The 24,250-nt window shown below is 49.5% G+C and overlaps 1 protein-coding gene across 1 annotated transcript in view; it reads right to left on the bottom strand.

Moving 5' to 3' along the window:
• pleca (plectin a) overlaps positions 1 to 24,250 on the bottom strand; it is a 104,017-nt gene that overhangs the window by 42,892 nt on the left and 36,875 nt on the right. The window contains 1 exon segment of the mRNA XM_036145667.1: positions 1,296 to 1,357. Within this exon segment, the coding sequence (XP_036001560.1) occupies positions 1,296 to 1,357 (62 nt within the window).

Raw genomic sequence — 24,250 nt, forward strand, 5'->3', positions numbered from 1 at the left:
GGAGCGGGCCTTGGCTGGTGACGGTACCGGAGAATCTGGTTCAAACCGGACCGTCTTCCCTTTCTGGGCCTCAAACTCTCCCAGAGTTCCCTGTTCCCCCACAGGCAGCCTGGACCCCACATGTGAAACCCGAGCGGTTCCTAAAGCGGATCCAGGTGTGGCTGAGTCACTCGCAGCAGACGGGTCTGGGTCGGCGCTGCTCAGCAGCCGTGAGCAGAACATCAGACGGTTCTCTGTTGTTCTTTCCTCTTCAGGAACCGATCCCACTGAGGACGGCGGAAAAACCTGAACTGTGGGTCAAATTAGGCAGAATGTGGAACAGTTCAGGAGGATTCAGGTTCTGCAAAGGTTCATGTAAAGAAGGACGTTTTGGTTTCGTTTGAAGCTTCTTCTGAACAAAGAACACGCAGAAGTGCATCCTGGGACACGGCTAACACGCCGCCGCAGCTAACAGGAAGTGATTTAGGACCAGAAAGTGTAAAAAGCATGGTTGTTGTTTCTAAGGAGAGGACAGAGGAATGCTGCAGCTAATTATTATCACTAAATACCAGAAAGTGCTTTCAGGCTGGAGAGACACGCACACACCTCCAAATTGCACCCAGGCTTAGCTGTGCTGGTTGCTGGGAGACCGAAGGAAGCTGCAGCTTAAATTATTTAATCTGCCGCCTGGAGTTCAGGGAGTGTAGCAGAGACGGGATGAGCAGCAAGTCAAGCCCCGGCTTCAGAACCGCGCTCTGTTCCGACCCGGTGGTCTGTATAGAAAACTCAGAACTTCAGCTTGATATCTCCTGATGGTGCCGGCTGAGGAACCCTCGCTGAACCCAGAACCGGTTCCAAAGTAACTTCACATGAAGGCGTGCTCAGCAGACCTGTGCTTCAACTGGACCTTCTGGTTCTGCTTCCTCCTCTGTGGCACAGCTGAAACCATCAGAACCCGGTGCAGATGCCTCAGCAATCTTTTTACGGTTCTGGAGAGCGTAGAGAACCCTGTGTGGTCCTAATCGGGCCTCACTTCTCCATCACCGGTCCGAGTGGACCGGGTCAGAACCAAACTGAACCCCTCCTTCTGGGAGACAAATGTTTCAAACCTCTGGCTGTTCTGGTAAGGTTCTGCTGTCATATAGAACCGAGTCACCAGGCAGATACTTTGGATCTTCAGCTGAATTTAACAGCACCGAGCCGTCTGGTTCCAGCTCAGCGGATTTGGATTTTATCCCCTCAGATCGTAAAACTAAGGATGTAGAAAACATCAGAACCGCTTTGGACCTGTGATGAATCAAAGAGGACCGTCTTACCTTCATCAGGTGCTTGTTGACCCATTTTGTGAACGTCTTCTTCTGGACCCGGTCCCGTTCGTCTGTGGAGACACGAATCACAGAATCAGTTCACTTTCATCGTCTCTCGGATCTATGGTTCAGAACCAGACAGAACCATGGAGCACACTTTAAAACCCAAAGCAGGCTTCAGCTGAGAGGTTAAACCCGTTTATTACGCCCAGAACCAAAGGAAACTTGACCCAGAAGGTTCTGCATGTTGAAAGATTACGATACAGAGACGAGCTCAAAGGTCCAAACCGACTGAAATGAAACCAGCAGAGTTCTGGTCGGTTCCCCTTTAATTATCTGTTTCAGCAGAACTAAAAGCCCGGTTCATTCATGTTGGATCATCCAGAACCTTCCCAACGGTACAGAATCTCAGAACACCAGGAGGAACGGACAGATTTAAATCTTTAATCTAAGGTTTGGATGAACGTCCGGAAAAAGTTCTTCCCTGAAGTCCGGTTTGGGTTTTCAGCGCCACACCGACCCAGTGAGCGACGCTCTGATCCACTAGGACCAGGACCGGCTTCAGAACCACCTCGGTACCGTTCCAACGGGCAGTGAGCCTCCGCAGGACTATAAGAGCTCTGCATCAACGGTGGAACCTCAGCAGAACCTCAGCAGAACCTCAGCAGAACTTCAGCAGAACCTCAGCTGGAAGGGTTAAGTCAGGAGGTCCAAACAGTTCCTCATGTTCCTCACAATTAAAGTCCAGAACCAATTCAGCCATAAAAATTAAAGTCACCAAATAATTAAACTTTTTATTTTTCCCTTCAACAAATCAGTCAGATTTGCTGCAGGAAAGAGAAAATATGTAAATTATTGAGGATCTAAAACTTTAAACAGTCGTCTTTAAAGGTATACTATGCAACCGGGGTTGATTTTCCAGCGAGGCTCCCCCCAGAGGGCGAAAGTAAAAGTGCACTGTCGTAAAGATGCTCAGCTGTTCTGGTTTCTCCATCAAGCCAGGCGCGGTTGTTTTGAGCTTAGCAGACAGGCGAACGCAACGAAAAGTGGAAAAAACGGCAGTACAAACAATGACTAACACAGTGAAGGTATGAACATCAAGCTTCCCGCAGCGCTATCTTGGCGAGGCGGCCGCCACCGCCTCGCCAGTTTTTTTATTATTATTATTATTTTTTTTTTTTTTTTTTTATGTTGGCGAGACGCTACCGCCGCCGCCTCGCCGCCGCCGCCGCGGTGGCGTCTCGCCAACATAAAAAAAAAAAAAATAATAATAATAATAAAACTCGATATGCTTGCATGTTTATTTGACGTTAACACGCGGTTCTTTGTTGTTGCTTTCGCGCGTGCATATAGTGAATGGCAGGGCAAAAACACATGGAGTTCTCGTAAAGCGAGACTTCTGTGTGTGCGGGCCGAGGGCTCTTGCAATTGCAAGTGCGGTATTTCCCCCACAGACCACCAGGGCGGCCGAGAAAACCTTTGTTCGACCTGAAATTACTCATTTAATCATCCAAAACGGTATGGAACACATTAATTAACTGAAAAATGTTGCATAGTATGCCTTTAAGATTTATTTATTTTCACAAATCTAAATAGAAGCTCAGAATACATCAATAAAATGAGAAATATGATGGAATGTGACAGAAACCCTGAAGGGCTTATACCAAAGGCCACAGCCCTAAAACAAGCAAACATCAGGCAGATGGCATTATGAAGGAGAGAGAAAACAAAGACGTGTAAAATCATACATCAATGTCTTTTTTGGATAACAGTATATTTTTCAAAGACTTTCTACCATTTATCTCTGAAGATTCCAAATATTTTCCATATTCATTCCATAGTTTTGCACCATGATGCCGAGAACAAAATTGCATTTGAGTTTTAGTACTTAGTGGTAAATGAAAAGACAAAGTCTGGTATTATAAGAACAGTTCTTAACAAAATAATTCTTGAAACTATCAGGAGACTGAGCTTATTTTATCATAAAAATAAAGGTTTGATAAATATTAATTTCATAAATATTCAACAGCTGTAATTTGGACAAAAGGGGAGAACTAACTGCATCAGCTTTAGAAAATATTGCTAAGTGAATAAAAGCTTTTTGTAAAGATGGCCGCCCAGTTAAACGAATTAAATTAAACAAAATGTTGTTTATCCTCAGCATGAAGAGCAGAATTTGGGTTTTCCTGAGAAAACGCTCGAAGTTCTGGGCTAATTTTAATAAATGAGTTAAAAACAGTCTGAGTTTGTTATTGGAGTAAAACTCGTCGTTTCTGGTTAATATTAAATTAAAAAGTGCAGTTATTAAAAGATGAACAGTCTTTGCTGCCACCCAGCATGTTCCGTCAGAGGATCAGAACCCTGCAGCAGAACCGATTAAATCTGCCGTCAGGACAGCAGCGGTAAATCATGCCTGACGGAGGCAGGTTCCACCCTGCAGGAATCTGTTGTTGTGCTTCACATTTCACATTTCACGCTCCGCTTCCTCCCAACGAGCCGACAGATCTTCCCTGAATCTGCAGCGACCGCCCGCCGTGGAGCCGCCGGTGCCGGTTCTGGTTCCGGTTCCCCCCGTCAGACGTTCTGCAGCCAGACCCAGATTACAGACGGCGAGGCAGGAGTAATCAGAGAGAGGAGCTGGCATCACGGCGCTGACTCACTGACACGCTCACAACTTTCCAAACAGAACCGAGAGGCAGCGCAGAAAGAGGAACCGTTATCGGGTCAGAACATCTCCTGCAGGGAGAACGTCTCAGAGCGGCTGTTCAAACTGCAGCCAGAACAGTCGGTACTTTTGTTCTGCCGCCTTCGGATCAGGAACTCTTTCCTGAGGCAGAACAAAAGAGGAAGACTGGGCTGTGGAGGGGGGGGGGGGGGGGGTGTCAGCTGACCCGGCAGAACCAAACCGCTGCTTCCTGAAGAGCAGCTCCGAGAAAGACGAGCCTGCAGGGGGAAATCCTGCTGGGACAAACAGAACCCGGCAGAACCGCTACCTTTCCTGTGGTCCGTGGCCCGCAGCATGCCGTGGTACAGCGGCTCCTCTGTGAAGACGCCGTCGCTGCCGGTACTGTCCCAGGAGCGGTTCCAGAACCGGGCCTCCATGGTCCTGGTCTCTCAGAGCAGCAGCTGGTTCTGAGGGAGGCAGCAGCCGGGTCGGAGCGTCTCTCAGCTCCTCCTCCCACAGCCGGCGCCGCTTCATCCCACTGAAGTCCTGCCTGCAGGCCACGCTGTCAGCCGCTGCGTTCAGCGCCGGCCCACCGGGCCACGCCCACCGGGCCACGCCCACCGGGTCACGCCCACAGGGCCACGCCCACCGGGCCACGCCCACCGGGCCACGCCCACCGGGTCACGCCCACCGGGCCACGCCCGAGCCGGGCCGCCACAGAACCAAACCGCCTCTGCTTCTCTGCTCCAGCTTCACCACAAACTGCCTCGTTCAGCGCGTCGCAGCCTGGGGGTCTGGTTCTGATCCGATCCAGAGTTACTGTCGTTTAAAAGCTGCTGACAGTCCAACAGAACCGTTCCGTTAGGATCCAGAACCGTGACGGATCCCACCATGACGCTGCTCTCTGCTGTTGGATCAACCTCCTCTATAATCAGTCGCCCCTTTGACCCGACCCGGTTTCATCAGAACCACGTTTCTTCTCTCAGATACTGTCAGACCCATTTCTTCAGGTAACGTCCTCCCAAACTAACCCGGGTCCTGTTCCAGAACCAGCCGCAGTAAATGTTTGGTTCTGGTCAGTCCAAATGACTCTAAAAGTTCCCGGATGTTCGAACGTAATGAGAACCTGGAATGTTCTGTGGAACCAGAACATGCAAATGTTCTGCGGATCCATGCAAACCGGGCTCATACAGCAGAACCATCAGGAACAATGCCAGCAGAACCATCTGGACCTACACGGCTTCCTGGAGGGAAATGTTCTGACCTTTTGTCGGGTTCCTGTGGATCAGTGGAGGATGCGCTCCACTGGCCCAGAAACCCGGTCCAAGTCTGGTGCCGGACAGAAACACCAGCTGGAAGGTCCAATCATGCAGAGAGCCTGTCCAAATACGGAGCGGGCCGCACAGAACCGGAGCGCCGGAGCAGAAGGAAGACCATCAGAATTATCTGTCTGAACCGTCAGGTCCAAAGTCAGTTCTGCCGGGTCAGAGAGTTCTAAACGCCTCGTCTAATGAACGGGTCCTTAGCGAGCGCGTCCAGAACCTGATCCAATTCAGCCCGCCGTAACAGAACCGGGACAAATCTAGAACATGCAGAACATCGGGTCTTAAAGGACTGGTGCCGGACATCTCTGCGTCGGCCCAGAACCGGGTCTGATTTTTCCAGAACTTTGACTCTGTCAGATAAAACGATGCAGAACCAAACAGCTTTGCTCCAGCAGAACCAGAGCAGCAGAACCGGCTGACTGACGGCGGCGCAGATGTTTGGGATGCCTGCAGAGGGAGGAGGCATGTCGGAACCTGAGAGCCGCGGCGCTGAAACGTTCCACAGCAGAACGTGGAACATTTTACAACCAGAACCAGAACCAGAACCAGGAACATCTGCAGAAACTACTGATCTCTCCTCGATTCTACAGGTTCTGCTGGACATTCAGCGTTAAAACGTGATGTTCTAACGGAACCAGATGCAGGAACAGAGCAGCGAGGAGGATGAAGGGAGACGGCGGTCTGGATTCCAGATGAGGGCGTGGCCTCCTCGCCAACCAGCGGGTTCACCTGAGCGGGCCGGAGCGGAGGAACGCTCGCCTGGATCACACCTGATGGAGCGAGGAGGAGGAATGAGGCGCTGCAGGGCATTATGGGAGCGCTCCAAGCCCAGCTGCCAGAAAACACACAGCTCCTCTGAGGGGGCGGAGCTTCGTCTGCTCACACCTGAGGGACAATTTATCAGGTGTTGAACGATGGCAGCCGACCCGTTTTCTCCTCCTAAAAGCTGCATTTAGGGTTTAAAACTAAAACGTTTAAATGTTTTGGCCGCTACCTAAAAGGATGGAGTAAATATGAACTTTGTGACAAATATCTAATATTAATAACTCAGGTATGAATAACATGTTTTCTATTTACAGAACATTTTTATTTGGTGAGAAAAAAAACATTAAAAAAAACGTGGGAATTATTTTAAATATGAGAAATTACATTGAAATGAAAACTTTGGTCAGTTTCTTTCAGTTTAAAATGTTTCTATTAATTTGATTTTATTTTTCACAAAAGGCTGCAGAGAAAACGTCTGATTCTGATCTCATTTAATATGGAATCATTATTTTATTAGGTTTTTACTGCTCTGGTCTGCAGGATCTTAAGCTGCACTGATTGCTTCTCACCTTTGAAGCTGCTTGTAAATAAAAGTGGTTCTTATTTTTTTATTAGTATTAAGTTTTGTAAAACATTTGCAACAACCCACAACTTTAACATTTCTGTTGAGGTTCTGATGAGAAGCCAGGAGGATTTAGGGAGAAAAAGCAAAGAGGATCAAACCTGGACGACCAGAGATCATCATCTGCTTCCCAGCTCTCTCTGGATAACGAGGACATGGATTTCCATGTTGCAACACAGCAAAGAACTAAAGAATAATCATCTGATGCAAAGCGTCCTCCGTTTGAAGCTCTGGTTTAGAGTCCAGGCTTCATTAGTTCATAACTGTGTAGTTTTTCTGCTTGTGTTCCTCCTAAACTGAGATTCCTCTAACTGCTGGTCACAGCAGCTAAATACTGATCGCTCTGAGCCGCTCCGCACAACCACACCTCACAATATCTCAGTAATTTCTCCTCTACAAGCAGCAGCTAAAAGGCCAACAGGAAAAAGAGTAAAGGAATATAAAAGGATGCATTTTTTTAAATAAAATCAACTATAAAGATGAATCATGCCTTTCACTATTTTAACCATTTTAACTATTCTCATTTTGTGTTGTGTATTTGTTATTTTAAATGTATATACACATATGTTCTGCGGTCGCTGTGTACAGAACTTTTAACAGAGGCATCTGTAATAATCGTGCTGTATAGATTAAGTTTATATTGACTGTTTTTCTTTATTTTGAGGTTATCAAAAAAATGTTCTATACTTTTCGTCAGATTTATTCTTTGTTTTGACACAGAAGATGAGGGGAAGGCTGATTGTTACAGAGATGTTTTCCTTTTGCAACAATCGCCATAAAGACTCCGGCGGGATGACGCAAGAAGCGACAGATTTATGCTCCAGGTGTTCCAGGTGAGCGATAAAAAGCGACCAATCGGCGCTCTTTGTCTCCCTCTGCTGGCGGAGCTCAGAAGCGCAGATAATAAAGTGTGTGTGTGTGGGGGGGGGGGGGGGGGCATATTTCATATTTTTGGCGGAATAGTTCACATTAATCTGCAGCTGGATCTCTCGTCCTTCTGTGCAGGGCTCCTGATGAGCCCACTCGGTGCTGGCGCGTCACGTCCGGGGAACACGTGGGCAGGGTGCGTGGTTGCCATGGCTACAGCCACCACAACACACACAGAGGCTGCAGAGTCCAGAGGTTCTGGTCCAAGATCTCAGGCGGGGACAGGGAGTTCCCACAGCCCTGGACGCCTCTTCATCATCAGAGGACGAGGAGGAGGAGGAGGAGGAGGACAAAGACTTTACCTGCCAGTCTGTTAGTTCAGGAGGGTTCAAAGGTCAAGCTGCTCCTTCCTCCTGAGGAGGAGGAACAGGTGAAGTTGTGCCGTAGCAGCAGCGGCCAGGATAAAGTTAATCACTTTTCTAAAAACTTTTAAGAAGTTAAAGAGTAAAAATACAAAATGTTCAGACTGGTTCTGAGACATTTCTCGGTCCGTGACGTGTTTTTATCCTTTAATTGGTTCCAGACACGCTCTCTGTGTTTTTGTCTCCAAAGCGGCTGCGGGGACAAAAAGTCCCGTTTGGCCCCCGGGGCTTGCTGTACCGTGGGTCGGCGCCTTTAAATCCCCCCCCCCCCCCCCCCCTCCCTCCTCCCCACCTGACTCTCCTCCTCCCACTCCCACGGACACTCGGACCTACCTGCGCAGCACATCTGGCTGTACAGATGGAAGCCCACGTCCTCGCACCTCATCTCGTGGATGTAGTCAGTCCTTCGGTACAAAAAGTCCCGCTGCGGCCCCACGGACCAGCCCGGTACCGCGGCCCGAACCGAGTCCTCCGCTCTGGCCATCCTGATGTGGGTCTGCGCGGCGCGTAAAGCTGCTTGTGCTGCTGAAGACGCCCCCCCTCCTCCTGCGTGGGATTGGACCAGCCCCGCAGGTTTTCCCCGCTCCTCACGGAGGAGCGCGGCGTGTCGGGTTGCAGACACTTTGTCACAAGCCCGGCCCACCCGTGTTTCCTAAACTGACACGAAGCGCAGCGCAGCCGGCTGTTCCATCCCTGCGCGGCGCACTGTGTCATCCCCACAAACACCCACACCCACTCCCACTCCAAACTCGGCCTTCTGTCAGGCTGTGCCCCTCCCGGGTTACACAACCGTCCGGAACCTTAACGCAAAGCAGAGCAGAGGACGCGCAGACGCAGCCAGCCAGCCGGGCTGCTTTTATTGTTGTGGGCCTGCGCGCACACAGCCGCAGATCAGCTTTCTCCGCGCATACTTCACGTTTCCAAACCGCTGCTAATAAATCCTGAAACCTGCAACAGCTGCGCGCCGTAAATAACCCACGGAGCAGCCTTGTTTTCGCTCTTGCGCAGCGCAACTTTGCGCCATATTTCACCCTGACAGACAGCTTCTGGCTGCGCAAACCTGCACTCTGCTGCACATTTTAACGGCTTTTATTAGGGAAATGATGCAAGATGTAAGAAAAACTTAAAGAAAATCTAAAAGCTTTTGCATTTCGAAGAGTTCTTCACGGTTTTACAGAATTGATGAAAATTATTTGTGAAGACAAAGCAAAGTGCGCATATTTAACGCTGTTTTTCGGCTCTTTGTTGCGCATAAAGGCCACATTCATAGGAGTTATGATAATTAACCCGCCCACATCTGGTCATAATGCAGCTATTCAACAACATTAAAATGTAACTGAGATCCTGAAGCTGGAGACAAAGGGCTGATCTGAGAGCAGCTCTTCAAAGCCGTTCTTTTCAGAGTAAAACTAGTTATTATGGGTTAATTACTGATCTAAGCAGGAAATATGATCCAACCCAGAATCAGACCCAGAATCAGCTCCCAAACAACCCAACAGCCAAAATCCTGTTTGCTACATTTTAAGGTCTTGCTGGAGAACAAGGTGACCTCCAGAGAAGCTGGAAGAGCTCCAGGCTTCCTCCTCCTGTTTGACCCAAAACATTTCAACCTTTACAGTTAAATAATATTCTGATGCTTTAGTTGTTCCAACGGGACAACAAACCCAAACGGGTTCTGGAATGGGTAAACCGGATTAAGCTAACGTTGGCTCTCAGAAAGCTCAACCCAGAACTGTTTGGACCCTGAAGGACACCAACTCTGAATTCTGCCAAGAGTTCAGCCAGAAACCCGCAGGTCCAGGTCGTGGTTCTGGTCCATCCTGCATGCAGCAGATGACCCGGTGTGGGTCAGAGATATCATCATCCCACCCTGGGAGAAGAACCGTTCCTGGGCCTCTCCCGGGGAGGAGAGGATGGAGACGTTCCTGTTTCCCAGGTTCAGTGAATGCATCACGATGGAGTCAGCAGATGAAGGTAGCAGGATAAACATGTCATCTAGCAGAAGCCGTGGTTCTGAGCGGTTCTGCTGCAGTGGGTGGAGTCGGTGCTTGTTTAAAACGAAAACTGAAAGCCTGACGGGTGGAACCGCCACGGAGGCCGTTTGCTGCCCCAGGCTGAGGAACAGCCAGTGGACCCACGCCCAGAACCCGACCCGGACCCGGCCCATTTGCATCGATCCAAACACGTCTTCCTCTTTTCTAAAAACACGTTTTACTAAATAAATATTTATTCCCCTTTATATATATTTATACTCAGAATGTCTTCATGGAGAGAAAGAGGAGCCAAAGCCAGATTCCTTGTTTGAGCAGAAACTTAAAAACAGGTTCTGGTTCTGATTCTGGACAAAAGACCGAAACATGAGAAGTTTCTCTGCAACCCAACAACCAGGCCAGCAGCAGCTGGTACCAGCCGAGGGATTTTCTTCACACACTGCAAAAACAGAACTAAAGACAAGTCAAATCTTCTTTAAATGAGAGCGGATAAATAAGACGATCTGCCAGTGGAACGAGTATTTTGACTCCTAAAATAAGATAATTAGATATTCTGCCCTCTAAATAAGACGATGGAGGTGAGTTGTTCCTATTCTAAATGCAAAAATCTCATTCCATAGGCAAATCATCTTATTTACCTGTTCAAATCCAGGACAAACACTCTTATTTCAAGAAAATTTGACTCATTTTTAGTTTCATTTTGATTTGGCATTAGGTATTTTTTCTGGTTCTGGTTCTGCAGGATAATCTCAACAGTCGGGCTTTTTGCTCTGAAGCTTCTTCTAAATTAAACTAACTCCGGTTTCTTTCCTCATGAGTCGTTCTACTCGACCAGAACCTGAAACTCTTCAGCAGTTTAACCAGATGGAAGAGGTTTGGTGTTTTCTCCCCCCCCGGGTGACAGACGGCAGGAAGGTGAGTCACAGCTGCCAGCCACGAGGCTGGATCTGAACCTGATCCGGCACGGAGCCTCATGCGGTCAACAAACACGAGCGGCGCTGCAGAACTGGGCACGGCTTCCTAAACGGATCAGACGCAGTCAGACTTAATGCTGAGGACAATGAGGCGCTCTGATCCCCGGAGACTTCAGAGACCTGAACACAAAAACCATTAGAGGGGAGACGCAGGTGGAGGAGGCAGGAGGAGGCAGGAGGAGGCAGGAGGAGAGCAGCAACAGATGACTGAGTTTATAACGGGTGCTTCTGCAGAGGATGGGCCTGAGGGTTTGTTATGACTGTATCCAGGAAACATGACCGTCCTCCTCCGTTTACTACCAGCCTGGGAGCTTTTTATAAACCTGGCTCCGGCCTAAATCCCCTTTTCCCCACTTTCTCCTCCCCCCTGTGGCAAAGGCACCTTGTAGCTTCGGCTACCAGAGCCTCGAGCTGCTTCCTGTCGGCCAAACGTCCCGTTTCCACCAAACACACCGTGGTTGTCTCTGCTGCAGCCGACAGCAGATCTCCTGAGATGCAAATGGACGGCAGAGCGAGGGAAGGTGGAGATAAAAACGCTGCCAGCTTCCGTCACTCACTGTCTGAACAAAGTTCAAAGTCAAACAGAAAACCTGGAGGCAGCAGATCAGAAGTTCAGCTGAAGACGACCTGGAGACACGGAGAGTTGAATCATCTGCTGATTTATAACCAGCAGCAGTCTGGACATCTAGCTGCTCTGGAGTTAGCTAACATGATGGTTGGTTAACTAACCATCAGGTGGAAAGACCTAAATAAAGGTCATCTCCAGACCCTCTGAGGTCCATCATCCTGCAGAGAGGAGAACATCTCAGCAGGATGGAGGACCAGCAGAAGTTCAGCCCAGGATCAGAGCAGGAAGCTCAGAACTCAGGAGCTCATGACCCTGAACCAGTCTGGCTGCTTGGAGGTTTAAAGGAGAAAGAACAAAGATGGCAGCAGGACTGAGTTAGCAGAGCTTCATCTGGAGGAAGGACCAGAGATGATGGACCATGATGGAGAGAACCAAATAGAGCAGATCAGCAGAAACACCTCACACCAACTCTGAAGCACGGTGGAGGAGGGATAATAGTTTGTTTGTTTTTCCCCAATTAGACGCAGAGAAATGATTTCTGACAGTTACAGCTGCTGAAGGAGGTTCTGGTGGTGCTGAAGGAGGTTCTGCTGCTGCTGAAGGAGGTTCTGCTGCTGCTGAAGGAGGTTCTGGTGGTGCTGGATCATGGCGTAGAGTCAAAGCTTCTGTGTTTTCGTGTTAGATCTGTATATTTATCACCTTCAGGTAAAATGTTTCTCCAGGTAACCTGATGCAGGTTAATGTGAATCTTTCCATCGATCTCCCTGAAGCGACCAGAACCAGCAGGAAGTCCTGCTGGGCTGCGTCTGCGCGGTGCGGCGTGGCAATAAGCCAAAATGCAAATGTCTTCAACCAGCAGCTGCCAGGTAGCAAACAGGTTTGTGCCTTCAGCTCGACCAGCCAGAAAAGCTGGAGCTTACCTGAGGGCGTGGCCCCCTGCAGGGCTGCATTGTGGCTGCGTGCGTCAACCATGAAATGGACCTGCCTCAGGCGGGACTAATGGCATCAAAGCTGCAGGCTGCATGCCTCAGTCTGGACGTTATTGGCACCGGAGAGGAGGATTTAAACGAAGGTTTCCTGTCAGCAGCGGGAGGAACAGGTTCCACAGGTACGCAGAGCGCCGCGCGGTCCGGAGGAGCAACGCTGTGAAAGCAGCCGGCAGAGGAGCCTGTGGAGAACCCGGCATTTACGGGGTTAACGTCCACATCTGAGCAGCACAGGAAACCGAGCCCCGCGTGGGCCAGAGAGGGGGGGGGGGGACCAGCGAGAGAAGGAGTGTCCGCCATGAGCGGAGCGCGGCGCAGCGCGGAGCGCAGCGCGGCGTCCCTTACCTTCCCTGCGGCGCTGCCTCCACTGCCAGACGGCGATCAGCGTCACGATGTGACCCACCACCACCAGGGCCGGGAACACATTTCCAGGGGGGCTGGTCGGCATTGGGCCGGGTGTCAAGTGGACGGTGCCGGGCTGCGAGGGCAGGGTAGGACAGGTGGGAGGGGGGAGGAAAGGTGAGGGGGTGGAGGAGCAACGCCTACAGGAGCCGCCACATCTTTAAAAGCAGCGCCGCAGCCAACTTCTCTGGGACTTTTACAGCACAAGGAGCGCGCTGCCCTCCCTCCTCCCTCCCTCCCTCCCCGCTGCTGCCTCCCTCCCTCCTCCTCCCCGCTGCTGCTGCCGCCCTCCCTCCCCGCTACCCTCCCTCCCTCCTCCTCGCGGCCGGCCCGGTGACTCAGTCCTCCCTCCCTCCCCCTCCAGGAGGCTCCGCTCCAACAGTTGCTCTCTCCTCACATCGCCCCCTTTGCCCGCTGAGACGCAGCCCAGCAGCCCAGGAGGAGCTAAAAATACGGTTCTGTCTGCGGTTCTGGAGACCAGGCCCGGTTCTGGAGCTCGGCCCGGTTCTGGAGCTCGGCCCGGTTCTGTTCTGCAGGCTGACTGCTGCAGGCTATCTGCACGGCGCAGGTTAATCATACACAACCGCAGGTCCGATAAGAGCTCCACCTGGTGTCAAAGGTCCCGGCTCCCAGCCTGGGATCCATGTTCTGCGGGTCTAAACGGACCAGAACCGAGCCCGGATGTTCCCCCCCTTCTTCCTCCTCCAGATGTCCCAACCAAACCTTCGTTTATTGCCCCCCATCCCATAATAACCCGCTCCCCACCAGCTCGCTCTGGTTGCAGAACCTCCTTCCAGCTCCTAATTGCTTCCTCGTGTTTTGGACCCAGTTAGTTTCCAGAACCGTATCTGACCCACCGCCTTCAGCTCCAACGGTTCCTAACCACAAACTCTGTCCGCCGCCGGGGGCCCGTTTCAAACCCAGAGGGGCAGGTTCTGCTCACAGGGAGCTAAACTCTGGGATTTGGACCCGACCAGAACCGTCTGCCGCTGCCTGCTTCTAAGCACATTCCTCTGGTAGCTGAGAGACAGCAGAGCAGATTTTGGCTCCAGACGTCAGAACCCGGGCCGGACCGACGTCAGAACCCGGACCGGGCCGGACTTTAGGAGCACCTTCACCGCCTCGCTGGAAATGTCGGCGTCAGAAGATCAGCTGCAGAAACCCGACACCAGAACCGGGTCACGGTCACATGCTGGCATCAAAGCAGCGCCGCGGGCCGGCCCGGTCCACCAGTAGAAATAGATAACCGGGCCCTCAGTGACCTGAGCTCAGCCAGAACCCACAACGGTCACATGATACCGCCCCCGGTTCTGTTGTTTCATCATCTCCAGCAGAGAAAACGGACCTAAAAACATTTCCTGACTGGTCTGGAAACAGTTTTTACTGGATCAGAATTTATTTACCCCCCCACCTTAACCCGATCCAGCAGCCAGCAGAACCTCCTCCAGCTGGGAAGAGGTTCTGGTCCGCTCTTCCTCCTAAGGTTACTTCAGGTCATCATTTCTGCTGTCAAGCATATCAATGAAACTGCAGTCTGGACTTTGACTAGGCCATTTAAGCCCAACCCGTCGTGGTTCTGCTGTTGTTCTGTTGGTGACCCAGTTTGCACTATGGTTCTGGTGTTGGACTCACTTTGGACTCTAGAACCTTTTTCAGCTCAAAGAGCCCAGATCAGGTCATTGCCGGTTTCTTTCCACCCTGGGCTCCATCAGAATCGGGTCAGAACTCTTCAGTCCATCAGCGTCTCCATGATCAGAGCGTCTGAATCAGTCAGTGAGGAAGGAGGCAGGAAAGGAGCCTGGATGCTTCCTCTCACAGCTAGTTTAGCCTCAGAACCTCGCCACGTCTCTTACCGACGCTATGAAGCCTAAAGCCAGATGTACGCGGTACGATGTTTTGCTCTTTTTGGGTCGATTCTTCAGTCGTTCCAGAACTTTGTGGATCAGGCTGAGTTTCAGCGTCATGGTGCGTGGTGCAGCATCCAGGGCGTAACGAGGGACCATCAGCCTCTCACCTCCTCCTCCCCATCAGAGGAAAATCAAACATGTCTGACATCCAGTCGGCCCTCCTGAGGTGATGGAGAGCGCCTCCTGCTGGTGAAGCAGAGCTACGAGCCCATTTCCCCCAACCTCCACACTGAGCATGTGCAGACAGGGAGTTCTTCTTCTTCTTCTTCTTCTTCTCCTTCTTCTTCTTCTTCTTCTTCTTCTTCTTCTTCTTCTTCTTCTTCTTCTTCTCCTCAGAGGAAAACAGGAGAGAATCATGGCGGCGGTACGTGTGACATGGAGTCAAACTACGGAGGAGAAACTGGTAGAATTACCAAGGCAGCGCGTTTGGTTCTAGTGAGCCTCATGTTTAACAGAGAGCATCGACACTTCCTCCTTTTTCTTCTTCTACTGTTTACGTTCGGCTTCATGATAGACGAGTCCGAGTAGCGCCATCTCTCTGCGGCGCTGAGTCTGACGTTTTAGACGTACAGTGAGAACAGAGATGGAGAACTTTTAAACGCTGAAGTTTCATCGTACAGTTTGAGCTCTGAGTACAACGACTGAAAACGTCGTACAGTTTAAGCCCGGCTTCAAGGAATCCCACAATCCTTTGCGTGACATGATGTATCAGCACAGCTCACAGAAAATAACTAAAACATCCGTAGAGCAGAGAGCGTCTCTTTGTAGTTGATGTCCAGAAGGCTGTAGGATCTGACTCCATCCTCCATGTTTCTGACTCCATCCTCCATGTCTCTGACTCCATCCTCCATGATTCTGACTCCATCCTCCATCTTTCTGACTCCATCCTCCATCTTTCAGACTCCATCCTCCATCTTTCTGACTCCATCCTCCATCTTTCAGACTCCATCCTCCATCTTTCTGACTCCATCCTCCATGTTTCTGACTCCATCCTCCATGTCTCTGACTCCATCCTCCATGTTTCTGACTCCATCCTCCATCTTTCAGACTCCATCCTCCATCTTTCAGACTCCATCCTCCATCTTTCTGACTCCATCCTCCATCTTTCTGACTCCATCCTCCGTGTCTCTGACTCCATCCTCCGTGTTTCTGACTCCATCCTCCATGTCTCTGACTCCATCCTCCATGTCTCTGACTCCATCCTCCATGTCTCTGACTCCATCCTCCATGTTTCTGACTCCATCCCCCGTGTCTCTGACTCCATCCTCCATCTTTCTGACTCCATCCTCCATCTTTCAGACTCCATCCTCCATCTTTCTGACTCCATCCTCCATGTTTCTGACTCCATCCTCCATCTTTCAGACTCCATCCTCCATCTTTCAGACTCCATCCTCCATCTTTCTGACTCCATCCTCCATCTTTCAGACTCCATCCTCCATGTTTCTGACTCCATCCTCCATCTTTCAGACTCCATCCTCCATCTTTCAGACTCCATCCTCCATCTTTCTGACTCCATCCTCCGTGTTTCTGACTCCATCCTCCATGTCTCTGACTCCATCCTCCATGTTTCAGACTCCATCCTCCATCTTTCTGACTCCATCCTCCGTGTCTCTGACTCCATCCTCCATCTTTCAGACTCCATCCTCCATCTTTCTGACTCCATCCTCCATCTTTCTGACTCCATCCTCCGTGTTTCTGACTCCATCCTCCATGTCTCTGACTCCATCCTCCATGTTTCTGACTCCATCCTCCATGTTTCTGACTCCATCCTCCATGTTTCTGACTCCATCCTCCACGTCTCTGACTCCATCCTCCATGTCTCTGACTCCATCCTCCATGTTTCTGACTCCATCCTCTGTGTTTCCGTCACTAATGACGTCAGAGTTAAAGTCTGGAATCAGCTCAGCAGCTGAAGCTCCTTTCCTCCCTGATGGAGTTCTGCTGACCCAGGAAAGGTCAGGGAGCTAGGAGCTAGGAGGTAGGAGGTAGGAGACAGGAGCTGTTATTGAGGGGATTTGGATGGAGCCCTGGTTGTGTTAACCGTATTATAGTTTCTCATACTGATGATTATAACTCATCAATTATGTGATAATTTCTCTCGTAACAAACGTTCTCAGTTTTTCATTCACTGCTTTAAGTTTTGCTCCATCAAAACAGGGCGTGTCTCCGTCTAACTTTGGAGCAGAAGAAAATGCAATAAGAGTCAAACAAAGAGTCTCTGTCAGTGGGAGACATTAAGACGTTGGCAGCCTTGTGTGGGTGGGAAGGAAAAACGATTCTCCAGTTTGAGTCCCTGAAGTCTCAGAAACTGGCAAACTGTGAGAAACCTCAGCAGAGGGAGCAGCAGCAGCAGAGATGTGTGGAAAATCCTCCGTGGGCGGAGTCTAGCCCACTCCCACTCCCCTCACATGTGGACCCTCAGTGACTCCCACATTCCCCTGGTCTCTCCCACGTTTGCAGCCCAGCCAGGCATCTGAGGAAAACACCCCGACCAGCCAGAAACGCCACAATCTAGAATAAATCTCCTCCAAAAGAGACGGCCAGCTGTGAGCTGTGAGGCCAGAGGTGGTTTCCTCCTGCAGAGCGGAGCCGGCGCCGCTCTGGGAGAGGCGCGGTTCTGGGATGGCATGCATAATGCAGGAAAAGCTCCACTGCAGAGGTTCTGCTCAGGAAGCATCCTCACAAGCACACGGCCGGAGAAGCAAAGGCGGACCTACCGTCTGTCGGCGCGGGGCAGAAGCAGCAGCACAGGTCCATCTCCTCCCTCGGCGTCTTCTCCGCTTTTACTGAGAAAGCAGAAGTGAGCGGGAGTCGGCTCTGACCTCACGACATTGTGTTCTGATCCGAACCGAGGGGGGCGTGCAGAAAACAGGGAGGGGGGTGGGAGGGGAGCGGAGGCAGCGCCGGGGTGAGTCTGATCTGGGTTCGTCAGCCTTTCCTCCGTGGAAACAGCATCTGGCGTGTGAGGCGGTTTGCAACGAGCAGTTCTGGACCGGCGCCACGGCCAGAACCTCCCAGGGTCACATTTTTTAAGGCAGTTTGGACAAAGAGCGGAAAACAGGATTTAACGGCAGCAGCCTGTTAAAACAAAGGCGGTTCTGTGGCTGCAGATGGTACCGTGGTTCCGGAGCGAGCGGTTAAAGAGATTAGACTTTAATCTGACTTCCAGAGACACACAGGAAAAAAAAAAACAGAAGCAGAACTCAGAACCTCTGAACTAAAGAAATAAATCTAGTAGACGGGTCGGAACCGCAGATTCAGCTCCAGAGACACGACTCTAACTTTTTATTATCAGATGAAGAATTCACAAAAGACAAACTGGGTTTTAGTTCCTCACATTTGGGTCGGAACCGTGTTGTGGGTCGCACATGTGGGACGAAAAGATTCTGTTAAAAGCTTTTTATGCTGTAAACGATAAATAAAAGCAGGACTTAGAGCTCAGCACACAGCCGCTGGAATTTAAGGAGGAAAACCTGGAAATCTGCCTCCAGATTTCTCTGATCAGAGCAGAAAAATTCACTCCAGATCTTTCTGGTTCTGACCCAAATGAGCCAGTTTCATTCACCCCTAACCCGAGTCTTTAAGGCCTGGGAAATAATCTAGTTCAGGTCCAACCGGTCAGAGTTTTTCCATTTTTCACTAAAGATGATTTTATGGAGTCCAGATTCCTCAGAACCAGTGAACCCGTCTCTAACGTGACAGCAGAACCAGATGGACTGAACTGGACCTGAACTTCAGCAGACAGATAAAACTCAATAAACGGGTTTTCTCCTGTGATAATGAACTAATATTTTTAAATGTAGATATAATAAAAATGCAGGATTCAGCTGCTTTATGGAATAATTGTGTTAGATTTCCACAACAGAACGACACTAAAAGTAAAACAGATTTAAAATAGTCACATTTTAGATCTATTTTACTTGTTCTTTTATTTTACATAAATATACATTTTGATAGAAGAAATGGACCCGTGTTTGCTAAATTTTTATGTGTTTCTTTTTTATTAATCTGAAAATAAAAGAAATGACAAATTTCCTAATAAAAAATGTATCAGAAATGATTTGATGTCTTTTTTCCAGAGATCAGGTAAGCAGGTACGGACTGAGGGTCTGTGGACAGGAAAGGCTGCAGAACGTCGCTTTACGATTAAAAAAAGGAAATAATAAATAAATTATGATGTTCCTGCAGCAGGATCAGCAGAAAAGATGGAAATGAGCAGTTTTGGTATTTTGGTGCAGAAGGTTCAGGTTCCAGCTTCTCCAACCGGACCAAACTGGGCCAAACCGAACCAAACCGGGCCAAACCAGACCAAACCGGACTAAACCTGACTAAACCGGACCAAACCACTAGCTGGAATCTTCATAAAAGCTTCCTGGTTATTCTGCCTTCTCTCAGGACACAAAGCTCCAACATTTTTAAATGCAAACTGTGGGAAAATGTTCTTTAGAGGTTTATGACGGAGTTCACGATGTTCTGAGGATAAACGGTGGCAGGAATTTATTTGCTGGCTTCTTTCATGCCTGAAGTCTGAAGACTTTTTCCAGCTTAGACTGTTTGTCACTAAGTTGATTAACCCATTAAAGCTTAATGAGTTAACTTTACCTCATTAAAGCTTAACGCATCACCTGATGTCTGTGATCAGGGCGTTTATTCCTGAACCGATGCAGGACCTCTGGATGCATTGTTCCATGCAGAACCCCCCCCCCCCCAGCAGGAACCAGGATCAGATCTGCTGTGGTTAGCGTCCTGTGAGCACGATGCGGGTCGAGCAGGAGAATCCAGCAACACGCCGCTGCGTCCTGCCGGCTCCACAGACACACCCAGACCTGCACCGTCCTCTCTGCAGCTTCTCTGTGCTGACACCTGTCGGCCACAAGGCTGAACTGTTTCCTACCTTGGCTGCGCTGAATCAAAGCCTCCATGAAGTTTCTGCTGAAATTCATCTTCATCGCGCTTTCCACCCGGAGGAAGCAGCGCAGACCCGTCCTGCCGTGGCCAATCCACTCATGCACGCTCTGATCTTTTTGAATATTGCTGCTCAGTCATTGCAGGCTGGACTGCACGTTAAAAAAAAAAGAGCCCCACGCTCTCATCTGGAGCCGGTGGCTGCTTCGCCCTCTTCATGGCGTTCCAGGCAGGAAAAGCTGAGTGTGGTTTCTGAACGACTCACATTTCCCAGCTGAGTCATTCCTCCCGTGCATGGAAAGTTCTCAGGCCGTCTGAAGGTAAAGCGTTCATATTCACCCAGCGCCAGCTCTCAGTCTCCATCCATATATAGAATATTAATAAATATCAATAAACAGGTTAATGTGGACGGCGAGCGTCAGCAGCTCGGTCTGCAGACTGAATACATTTTTCTCAAGCAGCTGCAGAAATAAGCTCGATATGAACGGATCGATGCATGATAAGAGAAATGTCTGCAGAATTCATCCAGAAGAACCCAGAACATCTGGAGCTCTGCAGGCCTCACTGCCTCAGCTAAGGTCAGAGGTCACCATTCAACCAGAACCTCTGCAGGACCGAAAGGACACAAAGTCTCAGGTTTACTTAAAAAGGCATCTGGAGGATTTTTAGACTTTCAGGGAACAGATTCTGGGGACTAAAAACCGAACTGGACCTGAAGGTGTGTGACCCGGTAGATCTGGAGTAATCCGACATGAAGGCTGCAGTCAGACACGGTGGCGGCGGAGTGATGATCTGGGCCTGAGCAGATCTTACTCTCCAGCCTGGAAAGATGCTGCTGCAGTGAAAGACGATGTTTCCACATGAGGAGCAGCTTCCGTCTCCATTCTGGGTCTGAGAGCAGCTGCTCCTCTTCAGAGACGTGAAGCTTTACAACATTTGGCAAAGTGGACACGGGGCAGGATGAACGGCGCTCTTTGTGCGCTCAGATCCTCCAGGCGCCAAGTCAAACATGATCTACGCTCAGAGACGCTCATTCTTTCCAGAGATCCTCCTAACTAAACCCAAAGGTCGGGCTCTGAGTAACTCAGAACCTCTGGCCCGTCATCACTCACGGGCCGCGTCCCAAACCCGGCGAGCCTCCGTGGAAAAGCCAGCGAGGCGCTTCTCCCTGAACAAAGAGGACAATTGTTCCAGGGTTGGAGCTTCTGGAGCGACGCTGGAAAGCAGCGAAGAGTCCAGGAACGCTTTGGAACATGGCGGCAGGGACGGAGGAATGTTCCCCAAACATCTCATGGAGTAATTATGAAGCCGGGAACCACAAAAACGTTCTCCATCGTAAACTAATCACTGTTGCCAAAGAGGAGCGCCGGCCGCCCGGGGATCTGTGAAGGCTTCTCATGTTCTGCGCTCCTCTCTAATGAAAGCCACCCTCTGATTGGTTTGTGAGGCGTTTTAATCTGAAGCAGAGCTGCGATCTGCACGCTAGGAATGAAAAGCATTCTCCACGTTTTCCTCCAGCAGGTCCGTCAGCCAGCGAGGCGCGGCGCCATGACCGCGCCCCACTCAGGCACGGAGACCTGACCTCCATCTGCAGATGGTTCTGCTCCAGATGGGCCTCCTGACGACCCGTCACACCACCAGGAGCCTCATCTGCAGCGTGAGCCGCAGGTTCTGAGGCACGCAGCCCGACCCGGACCCGACCGCGGCATTCCTGCAGCGCAGTGGAAACAGCCTCACTCCCACCTGCTCCTCGTTACCTGTCCTCTGGCTCCTGAGCAGAGACAACCCGGCAGCAGAAACAGAGCCGAGCTCAGTCAGCGACCCAAAACCGCAGAGAGGCAGAATCAGAACCAGCGCCGAGCAAAAACACACAAAGCCATAAATCCGCTTTAGACAGGATGGGAACAACAACAGAGATAAATTCATTTTTTCACTAAAACTGCAGCTCAAGCTGCAACTAGTTCCAGATTAAAGTTCTCTGGGTCTCTGGCAGCAGAACCGATGGATCGGCTCTGATCCGAGTCTCTGAGGACCAAACATGTTCAGAAGATTTCATGTTGGTGAAAAAATACTTGAACTAATTAAAAATAAAGAGTGGAGGAGATTTCAAGATTCCTTCCTGCACAGAGCAGGAAACCGTCATATCTGGAGGACTTTCTGAGAGCTCTGGTCCTTCAGACTGTTCTACACCAGAACCAGAACCAGCTGGTAGAACCTCAGGGAGCAGGGATGGTTCTGGAGAACCTTCCTCCAGCTCTACATCCAGAGTTCACAGCCTGATGTTCTCCTCAGAGGAGGTTCAGCTTCTCTGGGCTCAGAGGCTTCTGGGATGGACCATCATGGACCAGATGGACCATCATGGACCATCATGGACCATCATGGACCAGATGGACCATCATGGACCATCGTGGACCATCATGGACCATCATGGACCAGATGGACCATCATGGACCAGTTCTCCAGGTCTCCTTGTTGGAGACGACCCGGTTCTGATGGACTCCTGAGGACGTCTCTGCAGGGAGAACGGGACAGAACCATCTCTGGTTCTTCGTGGTTCTGTGTCCTCAGTGAGGAACCATCCTATTACAGACTGAAGAAACTTTGTCTGGAATCTGCTTCATCGATGGATAATAACAAATAAAATAGATAATGACATAAACAGAACTTAACTCTGTTTTTTTATGTGGAATAAATGTCTTAAATGAAGCTGACTGGAACAATCCACCACCTGAAGCATAAAGGCTGCAACTCATAGCGGGGCCCAAAACATAAATAAGAAGCTGATTTATTGCAGCTTTTTAAAAGGCTGGATGAAAACTGGTTGCCTTGGTGGAGGCGGCAGAAATTCAACAGACGACACGGATAGAGCGAGTTTATTAAAGTAAACCTAAAAGAACCAAACAGACTGAGGAGTTATTTAAGGTACGTGGTTCCAGTCCAAGTCGTTAAACGCAGGTTCTGACTGTTGGAAGCAGAGAGAAAATGCCTCCGAGGATTATTGCCCAAACTTCACATGTGGTGAAATCCTGGGAGGATTCTGCAACAATCCCCCCCCCCCCCACACACACACACACACACACATTAAAAACACCTGCAGGCGTTCTGCAGGCGAGCAGAACCGGTTCTTGGTGGTCCGTCTGCAGCTTGGTTCTTACAGGTGTAGAAATAAATCCAGAGTCAGATCTACTGGAGGACCAGACATCAGTCACAGTCGTGGTAAAATATTCACAGCCCCTAAACTTTTTCCACATTTTCTCTTGTTCCTCATTCTATTTGGGTTTTATATGAAAATACGACTTCCTGTCGGTTTTATATAAACCGACAGGAAGTCGTCCATCAGTGGGAAGAAGAAGGAAGGTTTCCCCCTGTTTTAACTGAAAATCTGAAAAGTGTGGCCTGCATGTATTTCCTCCATGGAACATCTGCAGATGTTCAAAGGTGATTCTGACTCAAATGCACGCCTCACTTTTCAGAAAATAAATGTACAGGAGAAAAGTTGATAAAACAGAATGTAAAGAGAATATAGTTTTTAGTACTATGTGTTGCTTTGACCTACCAAATAAAAACACAATAAAATTAAAGGTTGTGGATGAAACATGGAAAAGTTAAGGGGAGTGAATATTTTTGTAGGGTGCCGTGTGAATCAGTGTTCAGAAAAAATCTATTTCAGCAGGAGAGTCGGGTGAGATCTTAACGAGACGGAGCAGCTAATTGACCAGAAACATGGCGGCAAACATGGAGCCGTGCGGCTGAACTGTGGAGCGGAGAAACCAGCTGGTTGTTCTCAGTCCTGGTTACTAACTGGTCAATAAAGCGTTTGTCATATTTTAGATTTCTGTCTATAAATGTTAACCTGGTCAGCCAGATTAATAACCTGCAGCTCTGTCCGTCAGTCTGGTTCTGCTCCCATCGAATCCTTTAGGGGAAAGGAGGAACATGCTGCAGAACTCTCTGAGCTGATTGGGCGACCTAGTGCCCGCCCACCAAAGGTTGGTTTTAGCCAATCATGTTGCTGCTGTGAGAAACCACAACAAGGTGAGCTAGATATCATACCGCCTTTCATCACAGCCGGTAAGTCCCGCCTTAAACCATAATACTGCAACGTGATTGGCCGGAACCGTTTTTGATTGGCACACAGACGGTTCAAGCTGGAGCGTTACAAGATGGATTCTCTTTGTGAACGCACAAAGACGGCGAGAATTCATCTCACAGGCGAGGCTATAAAATGTCGGAACAAGTAAATTAAAGACATTAAACTCTGCATGAAAACTACAGCGACATCTAGAGGCTGCAGATTTAAACAAAGTGAGAAGCTCAGCTCTCCTACATTCTGATTAACATTTTAATTTGTCATTTTATATTGTGGTTTTATAGTGTTTCTGTATCAACAGATCCTCCTAGATGTTATAGAGGAAAGCAGAGAAAGCTTAAAGCTTCTGCAAAGAGTTGATCTACGGGGAAATTAACTGCAAAAACAGACTAAACTAAACTAAAAAGAAGTTAAAATGTTCTTGAAATGAATGTATTTGTACTTTATTTGAGTAGGTAAATAAGATAATCTGCCA

Source organism: Fundulus heteroclitus, chromosome 13, assembly GCF_011125445.2.
Source record: "Fundulus heteroclitus isolate FHET01 chromosome 13, MU-UCD_Fhet_4.1, whole genome shotgun sequence".
Taxonomy (NCBI): domain Eukaryota; kingdom Metazoa; phylum Chordata; class Actinopteri; order Cyprinodontiformes; family Fundulidae; genus Fundulus; species Fundulus heteroclitus.